Genomic DNA, 19,007 nt, shown 5'->3' with positions numbered 1-19,007 from the left:
GAATTGAACAATTTTACAGAAATATCTTCAGATTGCTATTTCCGAAGTCGTAACTATTTGTATACGAACTCGTTACGAACAAGACGGCATGCAATTCTTTGCCGGTCAAGTTACTTTCGCTCAAATATAGTATGCGCTGTTTGTTTGAATTAAGGTAGAATAGCATTATTCTGTTTGGGATAAAGTGAAAGAGCTCGCCATTGCTAAAGCGGTGAGAAAATGTAATGTGTCGGCCAATAATAGCGTAAATGTTCGAAAATAGATTATGAAACTGTGAGTCAGCATCAAATTCCTTCTTTCTTTCAGTCTGATTATATTTTATTTTAATGAAACCGTTCGATTTTATATTAAATAATATTAAGTACGTTCTCAAATCTGTTTTTTTCTCGAAATAAAAATATGATTATTTGTATTTAATGATTTACACAAAAGAATCAGAGAATGAAAAGATTAAATATATAACTAATTATTTAATTTTATTATTATATATATTATTAATTATATAAATAATTTATAAAATCCATTTTATACATTAGAAATTTTAGCTGTAATAAATGATAAATGATGTGATAAAATTTATAGACAGAGATTGATATATTTTGTTCTGAATTGCTTACAAAATAATTACGTACCATGTCAGTTTTAAAACGATCGCATTCACACGGTGTATTACGCGCGCGGGCCGAAATCTCACGTTGGTCGTCGAAAACGATTCACGGACCTTGTTCTAAAACGTGGAGCAACGTCAAACAACAGCAGGGGGGAGGAGGGTGTTTCTTGTAGCTCGGCCGGCTTTCAAGTTTAATTAGCTGCCGGCCTTATCGAGAAACAGGGTGTCACACATAAATACAGTCCGAGCGACTCCAGACTCGTTGATCTCGGGGTGAGACGATTCTCGGATTTTCTTCTCGCCGCGCGAAGCAAGCCTCTTTTTTTACGATTTCGGCGCACATGTGCTCCTCTCACGTGATGATCGGCCGATGGAAAACTGATGTTTCTCGCTCTGTCAGTCAGTTGCGTCATCGTAAATTTTGGAGACACCCCAAAGGGATACTTATTAACATGTGCTCCGTTACATAAAGATGTATTTACATTCGTATAATTTACGATCCGCCGGAAAAAAAGCTGTTTACTATTTTACAGAAATTTGTTAGACATTTTATTTTAAACTCGCAGAAAATGTTAATTTTTGAAACTATTCGCGTAGTTTTCCATTTAAGAACGCAAATTTTTTAAGGTATCGTTCTAAGGTATCATATTTATAAACATATAAGCAGATTACACGTCATTTTTTTTAAATGACATAAAAAAGTTTGAAGAATTAAATACAGAAATTGATTACCATGCTTATTAATACCTACATGTGTTCTCTGATTGTTTCAACAAACTCTATTAGCGGAAACACCGGTAGAAAGTTTAGTAGCGAGTTAATACCTCATCTGAGTAGTCATAAAATAAAAATGTTAAATTTTAAATGTGAAGTTAAAACACATAGGTAGATGCAGAGATGAGGTAATAAATAAAAATATCTTGTATCTTTGTAGCCATATCTCTGGCAGCAGGTTTTAGTAGAATGTATCTATCTTCGGCTGCGCTTTTACGCACATAAAACATGTAACACTCTTGTAATCGCGATGCATCTAGATTCATAAATTATATCCCAAACCAGGTATTCTTTTTTAGTTATCGCGACCATTACTTCAAAAATATTGTCTCAAACAACGAAGATATACGAGGTATGGACAAAATAATGTAAACACTTAGGAAGTACATTACTTTTTTTCTATTAATAAGAGATTAATTTACTATTTGACCTTAATATAGATTTTATGCTCGTTTGAAATAAGTTCGTACAATGTTTACATAATTCCATCAATAAAAGTTAGACTATTCATTTAACAGAACATCTTTTTTCTTATGTAAGTGATGGAGCGAGAAATTTGTTCTTCTCATAGTACTTTCAAAATTGCCCTTTGTTCCTCAAAAACATCAACGTCTTTTTCTGACGAAACTGTTTGACTTAAATATTATTGAGTCATTAAATGTGAGCAATTCTGTGTGTGTGTGTGTGTGTGTGTGTGTGTGTGTGTGTGTGTGTGTGTGTGAAAAGCAAAGTGAAAAAATAGATTTCTCCTTTAATATCTCTTACAAAGTATTCTGATGGAAAAATGACACTGCCATGACTAATTGTAAGCATTGTACCTCATTCCAAACAAGGATAAAATCTATATTAAAGACAAATGATGAACTAATCTTTTATTAATAAAATAAATTATATATTTCCTAGGTTTACATTATTTTGTCTACCTCCTGCCAAATATATAGTATATCAATATATATATATATTGTATATATATATATATTGTAATAATCTCTCAAAATCCACTTCATATTAGTTTTCAAATCAAAACTCATTCTATCGAGATCTATTTCAATAAGTCAGTACCCACACATTTTTCTAAAATATTCAAATAAACATAGAAAACAGGATGATGACGCTGCCCAGGCAGCATTCAAGACTTGTCGAAATCTCACGTTTGATTCATCGGGATGAAAGATTAATCCGTGAGAGCCATTTTCCCCGCCCATCGCGGGTTCAGTTCAGGATGAAGTTCGATATTTTATCAGCATCCAATCTGGGTGTATTCTCGTTAAAATCGGACACGGCGCTCGTCTGGCCCATCGTACATCAGGCCCATACGCGCACCCACAAGCCCTCCCGCTGCCCCTCGTCCTCGGTTCACGAACACACGTAACTCTTTCTTTCGGGTCGTCTTCTTCTCGTGACTGGTCGTTACAACATAATTCAAGTTGCCGACACGAGCACAAATATTATGATAGACGGCTGTTTATGCGCCGTACATAGGTCTGTGTCGGAAGGTGGAAGAAAGTGGAGGAAGAGGAACAGGGAGAGAAGAGAGATGAGAGACTCACTCTCACGAGTTCCATTCGACCCATCTCGTTTAGGCCAGAGACAAACTCGGAGATTCCTCTTGTTGCAGCAGCGACTGGTGGCTCGTGGGTGACCGGTGGGCGTTCGAAAGAATGCCTCTAAATAATCCTATGGAGATGAACACGCTTTAAGAGCACTTGTGACCATAACTCTCACCTTCATTGCCTTCAGGATTATCAAATTTTCGCCCTATTATCCCAGTCTAAATGTCACAAGATAACCGACATCGTGCGCGAATGGGATGAACGAATATCAATCTGACCGATGGTTTTCATGACAACAGTTGAATCGGCGCGACAAGCCCCCTTCATGATTCAAATGATTCAAATAGAATAATTTATTTCTCCAATTATGTCTTCATGACAAAATTAATAATCGTCATTTTTATAATTTTTGAATAGATAAGTATATTCGGGTTTTTTTTTACAAATTTATAATAATTTTATAGATTCGACGAATAACTCTCATTATTAGAAAAACTGTATTGTTACACGTATCAAAAAATATCAATTAAGTATTTAATTTTTTCGTAAACATATTTAAAAAAAAAACTGCGGAATTTATAACGTTGTTGTAATGACATATATTACGTCCACGCGACACAACATACTGACATATATGTACTCGGTAATTGCAATATCAAATTAATCCTTCAAAATTTTCTTAGCACGTTACAAGCTAATAGCAATTCCGACACCTCGCAGCGGGATACTCGTGAGGAGTCCACCCGCCGGCCGAAGTTAAAGAGACAATTCGACGGAAGGAAGATTACACCGCGCCGCTAAAGAACCACTGGCACTCCCTTTCGGTATAATGCGTCTTCTCGCGTGGTAGACACCGACGTCGTATTTCGCGTGCTTTACGAGCGCAGCTTCTTCTTGACATCGTCGAAACAAGAATATACTCCGTGACCTGGGACCCAGCAGCCGTGCCGGTGCGCAGCTACGAGTCCGGACACAGTAAACTCGTAAATCTGCTCATTCGTATATTTGGTGAACGACCGCGCGATGTACCTCGAAACGGTTATTATCGAACGATGATCGGGAAACCCTTTATCAGGACTATCGCTTTTATCGAAGAAAATCAATCTCGACTTTTTTATGTTTTAAATGATAATTTTCAACGGCTATTATAATCTAATTATAATCTATACAATCCTGCGACTTATTCCCCGTCCTCCCTCGAGCGTTTCGTTTCCTGCAACTTCGTAAATTAGTTAATCTGTTACGTTAACGACGGGTAATAAAAATAAAAATATGTGGGTATCGGTTTTAATTATGCTAAATTCGTTCCATTTTGAATGTTGAATTAGACGAAATCTGTTCCTTTTTTTTACGGATTTAAATGTTTCGACTGTTCGATTGGCGTGTCTGGAAATCCTGGGCATTCACCCTTACTGTCGTTTAACTTCGGACTTTTGTTAGGTAAAAATAAGATTTCGACACTTGACGTTACAATGTAAATTTGCGGTAAATTTGATAAGTTGTTTTCATTTTATGCCTATTACACGCGTAAAACAATACGGTCTATTAAGTAAAATAATTACATATATATACGTTAAGGAGATAAAAAGTGAGACAAAGATAGTTATTCTAATCATTTACATTAATATTTGTAATTCTGTTAATATTTTTCATTTACTTATATCGTTTTCACTCAATTTTATTGTACTGAAGATAATATTACAAAACACTTTTTACTGTTATTTGGAAATAAAAACGATAGTTCATGATTCGCTAGTAAAATATCAATCAAGAAGAATATAGCAGAATTTTAGAAACCGTAGAATGTATGGAATCTTTCATAGAAATAAAAGATTGCTGAGTAATAAAAATCGCGTTATTAACGCCTTGGGACCGTTCCTACGCGATATAAATCTGGCAAGTAGTATGACTATAGCGTATAAACGAAATTAAAAATTCAATCCCGTGATTTACGATTATTGGCGCCGCGCGTGTAACCGCCCTTTCCTTTGAACCGGTATATCTAATAACGCAATTAATTTGCTAATTGGATTAGACGGGATGCATGTCTTCATTGACATATTACAATTTACCGTGGCGCAATTAGAATATCATAAATAATTTCTTTCTTAACTGTATCCTAACCAAAATCGAATCGGATGTTGAGTACATGATTCATGTATTTGTGCTTCGGTTATCTTTGATTTTCATGAATAAGATTAGATGTTTATTTTATTTTAAGAAAGAAAAGAGATATGTATGAAAAAATTTTAAGTATCTAAAAATGTAACTGCAATGCAAATCTGAAAATGATTTTATTAGACTATATCAAAATAATAATGTTAGGTTTTAAAATTGGTTGTTAAAATATTAAAATTTTTCGTAACATTGCTCACTATGCTTAAATATTATTTTTCATTATTATTTTGATACTTGAACAAAATTATTTCAGATCTAGCTAAATTTTAAGATACTTCAACAAAACCATTCTTTTTGTGTATGATATTGTGAATGTATTGTAGGTCACAAGAAACAATTCAATAGTCTATTAGTCTAAACCCCATGATTTTATTATACAAATAAAATATTGAATCGACATTAAAGATATTAAAGAAATTTATTTAAAAAATTGTCTAAATTACTTTCGGAACAAAATTTTATCATAAAAAATAATTGTGCGTATTGGTGTTAACTTTATTTTATTACAGCCACTAATATAATTTAATGTAACATGTATTAGTTTTCTTGCATCAAGAAAATTGTGCTAAATTCTGATAATAGTGTCCCATTACCAAACGACATAAAGAATGATCAGCGGCAATTTTAAGGCACTCCTCGAATAATTGGTTCGATGTATACGTGCAAATATGTGCGTGCACACTCAACAACTCTTAGCTGTATAATTACGCGATAAAGGATTGTACGTAATTCATTATCACGACACGACCTTAATTATTATCGTCAACTCGATTGCACCTCGTTAATTGCGCGGAACCGAAGAAAGCACCTGCTGCTTGCTTTCTTGAATTACAGCTTTTGGCGCAAGTTGTTGTATATTAAAATATGAATAAAATCACATGAGAATTTTATATATATTAAATCGAAATTAATAAAGTAAATAAAATATTTGGTTTGGATTTTGTGTTACAATGAAAAATGTGCTTTTTATTATAAGCGGCGTTAGTATATTTATGTCAAATTTAAAGTCAATAAAAAAGAAAAGTCTAAAAAGTAAATAGAAAGTGATTACAAAACTAAACAATTTTTATTTTTTCCTAAAAAATTAAATTTATGACGTGAAAAGTATGCGGGTAAAAATTTTAAACGTGAAATTTATGTAAATGAAGGCGGATTTTTCTCCTCTCAAAGCAATTTAAATCATCATAAATACAATGTTAATTTGGGTATAAGTTAAACATTATTCTTAACAATGTTTTTATATGGCAAAAAATAATGATTGAGAAAAAATGGATACATAATTCTTATTGTGTAACTTGACTCTCGGGTTTTAATGGCCATATATGAACCAACACTTCCTCCTCATATAGTAACCGTAGGCAATGGTAAGAGGCATAGAAACATAGCACGCGGAAACTGTCTAAACTAGAATAGAATGACAGACATTCGCGAAATGGTCAGACACTCAAACAGGATTATTTTATAAATACACGTTAACGCATATGTGCGAATAATTTTATGTTATTTCCAGTTGAAGAAAAATTGCATTACTTACGGTTATTTGCGACGAGTTATATTCTCACTTGTGGTTAATTCGCGAATTATTGACAAAGTGGTCAGACTATCTACATTGTGAATGCTTAAACGAGGCAAAAAAATTAATATCTACTAGTAATAAGAATTTAATCCATGTAAAAACTGATTGTTTAAACTATAATAAAGAGTAAAAACACAAAAACACACCGAGATATTACCGCATTAGTAAAATGACAAATAGATTTGCGTATAATTTGCGACCGTATTTAAAAGCATTTCGATAATAAGTAGTAAATAACAAATAGTATAAATCTAAATATTAAAAATGAGATTATCCTAAGAATATTTTAGGATTATTATTTAAAACGTTTCAAAATATTTTTAAGAACACATTCCAGCAAGCCAAAAATATTTTAAATATATTCTAAAAATATTATTGAGAGATTTTCCGAGAAAATTAGAATAAAATTATTCTAAAAACATTTTAAAAACCTTCTAACAATATTTGTTATCTTTTTAACATGCAAATATACCTTACGTTTTAATTACGTCACATAAAATTTAGATAATTCATCGATTTAAAAATCTCATCTTAATATTTCTTTTGTAAATGACAATTATTATTAAATGACATATAAACAAAAGGGTTAAATTCCGTATCCTCTAATGATTTCTGTTGCACGTGACATGTAAGAAATATATTGTAGTATGGTAATGATAAATTATTCGTCGTACAAGAAAGACAAATAACGTAGCTGAGTCATAAAGTGGCAAGATGGTTGCATTCTTCTTGCCACTCTGCAGCCGCCGTCTCCATTAGTTGTTTTGTTTCTAACTAAATCATTATTTACTACAACTTCACTATTCGCAGCACTATAATTGGCGTCACGCCATTAAAATCACCGATCTCTATCCTACATTCACTCAATGATTATCGGAGTGTATTAAATTTTTCAAGAAATTGTTATATCTAGTAATTTTAAACTTTCTCGATAAGACAAGACTAATGTAAAATTTCATAAAAATTAAAACTGTAGTTCGTATTTTTTTAACGTTCCAAATTTCATTAAACATAAAAAATGAATATAATAGAATATAATAAATAAATTTGAAGAAATGTATCATAAAACAATGATATAATGAACATTATTTTCCGGTTTTCTTTTCATGAATATTTTAAAAGCTTGAAAAATAAAAATTCGTAAGTAAAATTAAATAAAACTTTTTTGAAAATTGAGATAATTAATTGAAATAATAAACTATCAAGAAAACTGCACCAATTTTCGGAAAAAAAAGAAAAAAAAAAGAATGCAAAACATATCCTCGTTGAATCTAAAAAAAAAAGGAGTAATATATGCCGAAGCAATATTCTCCAATCAGTAAGCAGGAACCGGAAGAAATATGCGATTAATCATACGTTTTTTTTACTTTCGTCTTGCATCTCATTAACCGACTACTGTTGCCACGTTCGTTTTTTCAGCTATCCGAATAATTTACGGACCGGTAACAGATATTTAATGATCCGTATATCAATCACGTACCCGTAATGCCTCGATACAGACATGTACATATATGTATTTATAACATACATCTCTTACATATATCAAGTCATTGATAAAAATTTATGAATAAAAACAAAGAAACGTATATGTTGAAAAAAATGTTCAAGCTCAGAGGAGAATAATATCAAAGTTTTATTATAATTGTAAATAGTGTTTTTCTGCATATCTTATAAGTATTGTTTGCTGCAATATTTTAATATCCTGTCAAAAATTACCTGCATTCTTGCATATCTGCTACGTGTTAGCAGCGCAGTATACATTATTCTTGGCATTTGCACTGTACTTCCGCTATCGTTGAAATAGCTGCCAAAATGACCAGACTCAATGTAACTGACACAATTTACGGAAATTGCAATTATTTTTGAAAAAGCTTTTTAACTCGTAAAGAATAACTAAAAGTTTAAACAAGAATAAATAATGCAGCAATGCAATTTTTAATATTTACTTTTTCTTAACATTAAAAAAATAGAGAACGTTAAGAGTTGTTAGTAATTTGTTTTATTTAAATATGAATGCAAATGCTGCTTAAACGAAGACGCAGTGTTATAATTTAATTGTGCACGTGCAATTGTACGTCAAGTCACTTATAGTTTTTTTTTTTTATTTTAAAGAAACGCTGCTACTGTCTCTGCATATATCAATTATTCTTATAATACAATAAATTTGCAAGTTAATTCCGTTATTTCTAAACTCATTAATTATATTTATTATTATTATTATTATAACAATAACAGTTTAGATTTATAGACAACGAAAAAAAATCCACGCGTCGAATATATTTCAACGTTTCGTTCGGTTCACGTGGCTTTATATATATCCTCAAAAGGAAAGATAATAGCAATCGTCCCTAATAATTTCGTCTGCATTTCTCGTCTAAGTCGATGACGAGAAGATAGACTGGTTGGAGAAACCCTCATTTCATCGTGGCCGTAAATATACAAGGGAAAATATGAAAGTTTGTTTGGATTTTCTCGTGGCACCTCCCTGGACGTACGATCGCTTCGTCGTTATGAGCTTTTTACTAGATCCGAGGGCCAAAGCGGGTCGTTTAGCGCACATGTGACGCTCAATGAGATTCATTATTCTGGTATGTCGCATTTAACTGCGGCATAAAAGAAAAGTTACGAATTTGTCGACTCAAATGAATTGATAACTGTTATTAATAACGCAGAATTATTTATCCGCGAATACGGAATTAGTCGCTTTCTCTCTGATTTAAAGACGCTAGAATCCGGATTAAGGAAAATAATTATTATTTTGATAGTGTCAAACCGAATTGTTACAAGGCAACCTATGTACTCGACGTACTTGAAAAATTTAATTTCGCGTTCGTGACTCTGTGCTCTTGATTCCCTCCATGTAAAGTATGCTCACGTAAAACGCGGCGAGATAAAGCAGTTCGACCCGTTCGTGTCTCCATAATTGAACCAACACAGTTGAAGTGTAATTGTTTGTGAAGAATACAGCCGCTCCAACTACAAAGTCGTAATTGTAATTGTAGCGGCGAGACCCTGCCAGCCAGCGAAAACTTAATGTTTACTGTACACGATCGTTGGGCGGTCGGTTCCGCATTATCCTTAATGCTCCGCTAAGGACTAGCTAACGTTTTACCTTGCATTAACCCCGTTTTGCGCACGTGTGCACCGCCTATTATTGTACCGAACGAATAGTACGCCGCGCACTGTGCAAACTAAGAGTTGTAGCGTGAGTTTAATTAAGGAAAAAGGACACGCAAATGAGATACGCAAGGATCCTGTTTTGAAGGAAATGCGTATAAAATCCTTGCTTTTTGTTTTACAAAATACTCGAAACCAGCTACATGTAATTAATATACCTATAAACAGAACTTTAAATGTTCTTTTGAATATTCCGTAAAATAAAATTCAGATTTTTAATTAATCTCAATCGCTCAATAAAAACTTTTACTTGCTCCTTTTATTTATCTTCCTTTTAACTATCATTTCAATTAACGTTTCCTTTTTATAACGGCTTAAATATACATTTGCTCATCAGTCAATAAAATAGTTATAATTAATCAACTTAATGTGTTCTAACACTTAACATGCAATGCCAGAAATGAGCAAAGTGGTTTTATGAGTCAATCCATCTTTTTAAATTAGATAAGACGCGAGAAGTAGAAAAGTCTAAATAAATGTAGCAATTTTATGAACCTAACTCGTTAATAGCTTCATCATAATTACAAGAATCGTGTTGTAATAAATAATAATGAAATTCACTAATCTATGAAATTATTAATCCCTTCAATTTCTGTTTTAGCGCAACGCCACAAAAGAGTGTGAGTTTAACGAGAACCTGGAGCAACATAATTACAACACGTACAGTTCAGTACGGTGGTCAACAGCAAAGAAAACGCTGTATATCGGTCTGAAATCTAACGGCGAATCGAAGAAAGTACAAGTCAGAGGTCAGCTGGGTAAGCTGTCAACTAATGTCCGAGTACTGACGCAGGTGATCTCGCCTGATCGCCTGGAGACCATGCTGAACCAGCACAAGGTGCGTCATCACTGTCATCATCGTCGTCAGGTTTGCGATAGCGTGGCGCAGCCACCGGTCTGTTCCACTCCGCCACCCCGGGAGAAGGACGGCAGAGACAGGTTCAGATGCCGTAAGCGAAAGAAAAGGAGAAAGCGGAAGCGAAGGTGCAGATCGGGCGAGCAGCCTGGTCCCCAATGCCAAGTCCCCGAGGAATCGATCGTAGAATCAGTAACGAACGTCATCGAGGCGTCATCGGAAACGGAGATGATCAGCGCCAACAGCACCACGCCGGAATCCAAGAGATCCTGCGAGGGAGCGGCCAGCGAGGAGGCCTGCAGGCGACAGGCCCTCTCGGTGCCGGCGAAGAAGCGGAAGTCGCGGATAGACGACGGCGGCAGGAACCTCACTCTCAACGGTAAGAACAAAGCACCAACGTCAAATGCGAAAAAGCCAAACATCAGCGTCGCCGATAGTCAAAGTAAAAAGCCTGATTTAACGGACGGAAAAAAGAAGAAGAAGAAGAGGACGGGTCCGCAGCAGACGAGACGGTGGAGCACGGTGGCATCGCCATCCCGGAAGCTGTACGGGCCTGGCACGACTTCCTCGTCCCGGACCTCTTCGTCGCTAACGGCGCCCGTCAGCGAGGAGCAGCGGGCCTCGACAGCCACGTTGTCCTCTTCGCCGTCTCCTCGTGGTGCGTCAACCGCTCTTTTTTCCATCAGAAGGCCGAGCTCGTCACCGTTTGATCATAAAAAGCCATCGCCGTCCTCGAGGAATCACCTCGCGAGACCGATGAATTCGCGTAAGGTAGAAAAGCTTTCTCCGGGTAATGCGGGCTTGCCAGTTCGACCGAGGTCGATACCGACGATATCGACGACGTCGAGGAGCGAAATAGCGTCTCCAGTGTTAATTACCAAAGTTCCTGAAGATAGATGCACCTATACTACAACTCCTCTGCCTCAATTTTCGCCAGTTCCCTCTTCCTTGTCCTTACTCTGGCAGGAGGAATCGGACGAGGACTCCTCGGGTTCGCTATCGTACCCCTCGCTCGTCGACGAGGAATCGTCCTCGACCGTCAGGAGTGAGCTCGCAGTAGAGTCCAGCACGTTGGCAGCCTCCGACAAAGTGGTCGCGGAAGCTACGACGTTTAGTCTGGACGAAAAGAATTACGAGGACGGCGATTTCGACAAGGCCGATACGATCCTGCGGACTACGACAAGATTACCGTTAGAGAGACTGGCGATGTGACGTCCTCCGGACGGCCAAAGGCTGATTCGTGCGCAAATGTCATTGTAAACTTACGTGTACATAGCAATCACTCTACGTTACGACTTATTCCACATTCATGTGACAAGCAGGTGACACACGTGTGTCGTGCTTGATACTCGCAGTATAAGGAGACCGATATGGTTGCAGTTTCGGTGAGCTCGAATTAATTTCTATGTTCAAGTATGTAAACACTTAGAGAAATTAAATTGAATATAAATTGAAATTAAAAATGAACAAAAAATTAATTTTTATTCGTCGTATTAAATTTTAAAGCTCAACCAATCAGATTTAAGTATAGATAAATTTAGATAAAGATAATATATAAAATTAAATTAGGGGGACATTAAAGGCATTCTTTTCGTTAACATAATTAAATTTTTTGATTAATCTAAATATATTATTTTGAAATTTAAATTCTACATATAGCTACATGTTTTTGTATATTAACAACTCCGTTCTTAATTAAAAACGCAATATAATTACGTGTATGAAGATTGCAATCTTCATTTTAAAAAAACAACGATTTTTTATTTACAATTTTTTTGAAATCTCTTAATTAATCTAAAGTTTAACTCTAATAACATTAAGAAAACATTTCTTTAGATATTTTTCCATAGATTTCTTTAGATATAATTTTACAATAAAAAAATTACACAATTTATAATAAAAAATTATAAAAAAAAATTATTTAAGAATTTGGTAATATTAATAAACGTTAAAAAGATATTAATAACATTTTATACAACGAAAAACATTTGGCGCACATTGAGATAAAAAATCCATAACGGTAGTAAATTGCGTTCACCGAAATCGTTTCGATATCGATCCCCAAAGCATTTACGGTGAGAGACGCGGTTCGTGTCGAGAATCGATGGACATTGGTCAAAAGCGAGAAATTCCCGGTCGCGTTTGAACAGGACAAGAGCGTACCGGCCAATGCGTGTCTCTCATGCTCGTTATCCAAAAGGGGTAATTACCGGTGGCATCGAAATAAGAGAATATCAAACCGTCGGATAACGAGCACGAAATAATTTTAATCTCAAAGTACTTCCTGATGGCAAAACAAGGCATGCCATAATTGCGTGTCTTCTAGATAGTGCCGCGATTTCTTTTCCCATTGGATTTTAGAACAAAATTATTAGTTTTCGATTCTACTGATACATAATAAGTCGATGTAATGCATGCAAATGTGCCATTTCTGAACTCGGATAATGTTTGTTTACCGAGTACTTTTAGATCGATATCCTTTCTTAGGGAAACATTTAAATTCAATACAATTATGTAAGAATTTATAGATAAAGTCTGTTTATAAAATTTCGAAGAGCACTCTATATATTGTTCTAAGAATATTTCAGTGCATAAATGAGCTATTTATTTTGAACGAAATGTATACTATATATATTTAGAAAAAAAATATGTATTTCAGATGTAACTTACATTACTTTCAAAATAAGTAGCTCAATCCGAACAATGATAATTTTCTTATACAATTAGATGTCTTCGATATCAACATCTTCAATAGCTTTAACAACTACAAAGTATTTCCAGCATGACAATTTAGGTATGTATCATCATCATCAATTTAGAAATTAACGAACGTATCCGTTTCATTTTTGACTAATGTTATCATTGGGCGCGAGAGTATCACGAAAGTATTAAATGAATTATTTACTTATAAAACAAAATGAGTAAAGCAAAAATAAGAGGTTAATAAATTTGCATTAGCAGTAGATTAATATGAATGTAAAAAAATATAGACAAAGACCGCGCAAGATAGAAAATAATATCTGCGGATTATAAAACATTGATTCAAATTATATATTTCATTTGAACAATTATTGAACAAAATACTTTCTTGACATGAACCGCTTTCATCTCGCCGACATATCGACGTAGAAAACAACCTGTATATTACTGCCGAATTTCGTCTTAACTGGCGCTATTAGCGCATAAAGAATTAATAACGATATTTTAGCGAGCGAGGAACGTAAGACAATAAGAGACTTGAAAAAAAAAGGGAACGGAGTATGGATGATGAAATTAATTTGACTTGCGAGCATAAAATACGATTATTCTCGAGACGGTGGAATAGAAAACAATTTAATTAAGGAAACGTTCAATAAAGATTATCTGTCTCGCGACGAAATTACGCTTCACGCATTTCGTCGAAATGAAGCGAAGCGTTTTCAATTACGCTTAGTAACGAAGATCATTTTTTTTAATTAGCATAAATTACATACAAATTGTAGGACATGGAAAAGATATTTCGAGAGCCACCTGTAACTGTCTATGTTTAGGTATCGCGAGCTTGAGAAAATTTCTGCGAGCGATTAATCAAATTGTAAGTTTGTCTCGCCATCTCTCGCAATCAAATGCTATAAAACGCAATTTTTACGGGCGACGTATGTGTAATTTGGAATGCGTAGAGTAAATTTTGTTCGACGTAATCTCAGTATTTATAATGGAGCAAAGTGGAGAGAGAGAAAGAAAGAGAATACTAGCTTTCTTATGTTACCAAGGAGATCGATTAATCAGGTCGACACAAATTGCATATGCTGGTCATTCGAGTTCCATCTACTCGATCGTTATTCCTCGCGCCTCCAATTTTATTTCAAGAACTCGTTTCGCGACGGACTCGACAGTGCCGATGTGAAAATTACGAAGGACTTATAATTAGTTTCCATTATATTATAATTACAATTTGTTGTAGGCCAGATTTCCAGATTACATGCAAATATACGGGAGATTTATCATTATACAAAATATTTTGCGGAGGAAATTATCGCGGACAAGTAGCCCGTACACTTAACTTTAAGATCCAATAAACTTTTATGTATTTATACCAGATCCCGCTTTCCATGGCACTGCACGAGTTTCTCGTAACGAAAGCAATGCTTATTACTTTTTAATTCTATATCAGCAATTCAATTTCACAGAAACGATTATCACAAAGATAAATAACTCCAAAGAAATGTTTCTAAAATGGATTGATTGGTAATGAGAAAAATTATAACGTCATAAGATACGTTACTCATTTATATGCAAATAAGAGTATTACAGGTCAACAATCAATTTGGAAATTATTTGATTATCGAGTGGTATTTGAAGAACTCATTTCGTTAAATTATATTTAATGAAAAAGCCATCAATGTCTCTTTGCTTCTCGAAGTAAAAATTTCATCAAATTTAGATAAGTCTGTTGGAAAAACCTCGCTGCGAATTTTTCTTTTCTTTGTAGAATCTATTAATATGTAGCATATTTATTAAAGACTTATTTATTGTAAACAGTTGACTCTTCGTGTACATAATCTACGATCATTACTCATCAATCACGCGCACCGATCATTTGTTCTATGTATGTTGTGTCTGTCCTATAGGTACATGAATCCATTGAAAATATCGTCGTTCTGCATATTAATCTAAATTTTATGCAAAGTAAAATAATATTCATTAAAAAAGCAAGTTACTTCCTATGCACGGCAGAGTACATTATGTCGTATGTTTGATAATAGTTAATGGCAAAGTGAGCCATTACTTCCGCCGGAACTGAAATTGGACCGACGTATAATAATGTTCCTCATTTAAATGCAGCATATCATATCATATCATATATATATATATATGAAGTGTAACAATATACTACAGACTATTTTTCTCATTTATGAAAAATAGACCTGTAGTTTTAGCCACAGTAAAATTTTTCTAACTATAATCCTCGGCATTATTATGAAAAACAATAATGCATGTAGCGCGAAAGAGTCATTTATCTTAATGAATATATTTCAATTGTATGTAAAAATTATTATATTTATAATTTAAATTATTTTTTTAATATTTTAAATAATACAGCAAAAAATTGTCATTTATTAAATCTGTTCGTGATGTTACATCCTATATAATAATGATAACTAATTTAACAGGTGCGAGACTAGAGTCGCAAAAACAGGTATACTTTCGTATGCAATAACGTGCATTTTTTCTATATTAATAATTCTCGCAAACTTCTATAATAGGAAAATTTTTTAATAATTTATTTTTGGTTAATAATTTCCGTGTGCGATACTATCTCATAAAAAAATTCATAAACATTTTATATTATATAATGTTATCTGCTTAAACAGCGGTTTTACTTCCTCACGGAAAGTTCCAAATATTTCCGCAAAATTACAGTAATGATACGAGATATGCGGAAACTGATTCCAACACAAATGTTACTTAAAAATGGAAAATAACATCCAAAACAGTTTGTCATGAGAACTGATTTCTGATAGCATAAATATATCGGCAAATATGTGTAGACAGTCAATATTCATGCAGAATAGCTAAATAAAAGGAATGAAAAACAATTACTTTCGCGGCTCCTCTCATTTTGCAATCGGGTGCCATTAGTTTAATATACAATTTCGCAGATATTTTCAACGGATTCTGAATAATTTCAATAAAGTAAGCATGCTTTGGCGAGTGAGATGAAATGAGTGATCCGACGATTCTAAGAGTAAAAGACAACTCTTACGAGTTAATGCTTATGAATTCAGCGGCAAGATTTGTAAAATTTGGAAAAGTGCACGTGGATGCGCGAGTGCAACGCTTGTCAAGCTTATCAGTTAATTATTAAATTAACTGACTACATAGACAAAAAATATGTAGTGTTGTTTTATACAGTTACATCTTCTATTTATTAATTATAAACATAGAACAATGTCACATCGCTTTGATTGTTACTACAATATAAACATTTAATTCCCATTTAGGTCGCCGAACTATTACGTTTTCAAATTCTTCTACACTGAGAAAAAAAATTACTTGATTTAATAAATATGTAATTAGTACTATTCGAAAACTATTTTATATCAAACTAGTAATGATATTTACTTCAAACACTATACACTTGATATAAATAATTATTTGAATAATACTAACATATTTATTTGCACCAAGTAATCTTTTTTATCAATGTAGTAAAATAACAAAATATTTTCTATAAACTTTTGTCTCATTTATTAAACGTCTAAAAAATAATTTATATAATGATAAAAAATTAAAGAAAAGAAACATGAAGTATTATACAACATTGTCGTTTTTAAAAAATATATCTAAACTAAACTTTTTTAAGGATTATGTTATGAGAAAATTGACGCGATAAACTATTATTAGTAAAAATGATATGCAGGCATGACCGCATCGTCGGCACAATTCTGGATTCAAAGGTGGAAACAGAACCAGTCTAGCACTGCCATGTGTAAAATGTATTTAATTTTCATAGACTGAAACTATTATGATCATAGACAAATATTTTTAATTATTAAAATGACAAAAGCGAGGGAATCGTGCGCCGATTGAAATTTTATCCGCGGATATTTACTGTAAAGCAGACACTTCAGACGAAATACGTAAAATATCCGCCTGCAGGACGATTTGTCCTCTCTTAACCAAAACATATCGCCATTTTCAATACTATCTTGTGATATAATTTTCAATATCCTGATAAAATCCTCGATCCTTTTTCTCTTCTATTCCCCTGAGAGGTACATTTCTTATCGTCATCTTCGCGAAAGAAGATAAGAAGCGAGAGAGGAAAAACGGGAGCGAAAAATGATGAAAATTGAGTAAACCGATTAAAATAAATTTCTGATGAGCCATCGATCGATCAAATGCGCGCATCTCGCCCGCTTATCTTCTCTCTCGAATCTTCTTGAATGCAGAACCCATATCGTCGCCATATAATTTTTAGAAGTAATAAAAGAAATATAAAGAAAGGATATTATTGAATATAACGCTGCGTTGTTATTAAATTTCAATATATACCTCATTATGTATTATTATTTAAACACACACACTCACACGCACTCACACACATACATTCCTAGATATAAAATAATTTCACATGCACATAATCATATAACGAATGAACATCATTTTCCCTTATTTCAATCTCAATTATTTAAATTGTATAGTATTAATTACGACAGTATTTAAAAATCTTTTGTATTATATTTTGAGTAATATTTTAAAAAAATGTATTAAATTTTACTTGTATGTTAGGCACTAAATATTTCTAAATGAATCATATCAATATTTGTGATTGCTAACAGATTTCCAATAATGCAAAACGCAACACCATTAATTAAATAATTGTTTTTTTTAGATTGATGTATCTTTATCAAGGGATTATTACGCACAATTTTAGCATAATTTAAATATAATTAATAAAATAAAACATTTGTAGCAGTTTACGGAGTGGCGAGGTAAGTGCATGTAACATAAACGCTTATTACTTTATTAATACAAACAATGCTTGAACATTAAGCACAACTGTACAGATCTTCGCAAAAAAATTTTGTTGAGCCAAAGGCAGATTGCATAAATTGGTAAATATGCTCTTGTGATAAAATCAGTTATTACCATAAGATTACTCCTAAATGTGTTATGACTTACCGAATAGTCATTATAATATTTTATATGTTAAACTGATTAGGTATTGGTACAGAAAAAATTATTACATCAGATTTATCAAAACAGTCTGTGTGTTATATTACTCCTAAAAAATTTAAATGTAAATTAGTATGCATGCTATTTAATTCAAATTTCCTGGAAAGTCCGTAGGTGATACGTATAAATATTTCATTATTATTACAAATTACGATTATTTATCATAAGATGAGCGATTTAATGTGAGATAAGAGACTTTATCAACGTCTTAGTATGTAAATAAGCTGAAACTCATAGCACGGTTGTATCGAACGCCGGAAACTATTATCCTGCGTGGCCCGCACACGTATAGCTTGCAAGCATGCAGAAATAGAGAATATAGAGCGGCACTCACACCCCTCCCCTCTTTTGTTGTCTGCATCTCCTCCCATTGTTGTACCGTACTATAATTAATGATCGATGCCACGATAAGGTATAAAAGTCGCCCCGCTACACACGGGAAAAGTACGTAGATTGCGGTGCATTGTCCGCTACCCTGTATTTACGCAATCTCCGTGCCCTTCAAATAATTGTCTCATAATAATTGTATTTTCCGTGCAAAAATAAACTGCCGTTAAGATA

General features: G+C 33.6%; 1 protein-coding gene across 1 annotated transcript in view; it reads left to right on the top strand.

Annotated features, from left to right (window-relative positions):
• The window catches only part of LOC105197261, a 111,382-nt gene extending 92,375 nt beyond the window's left edge, over window positions 1–19,007 (top strand). The window contains exon 3 of the mRNA XM_026133209.2: window positions 10,470–19,007. Within this exon, the coding sequence (XP_025988994.2) occupies window positions 10,470–11,936 (1,467 nt within the window). The 3' untranslated portion in view covers window positions 11,937–19,007. The remainder of the gene's footprint in view (window positions 1–10,469) is intronic.

This window comes from Solenopsis invicta, chromosome 3, assembly GCF_016802725.1.
Source record: "Solenopsis invicta isolate M01_SB chromosome 3, UNIL_Sinv_3.0, whole genome shotgun sequence".
In the NCBI taxonomy this organism is placed as follows: domain Eukaryota; kingdom Metazoa; phylum Arthropoda; class Insecta; order Hymenoptera; family Formicidae; genus Solenopsis; species Solenopsis invicta.
This window is presented reverse-complemented; position numbering and strand designations above follow the sequence as displayed.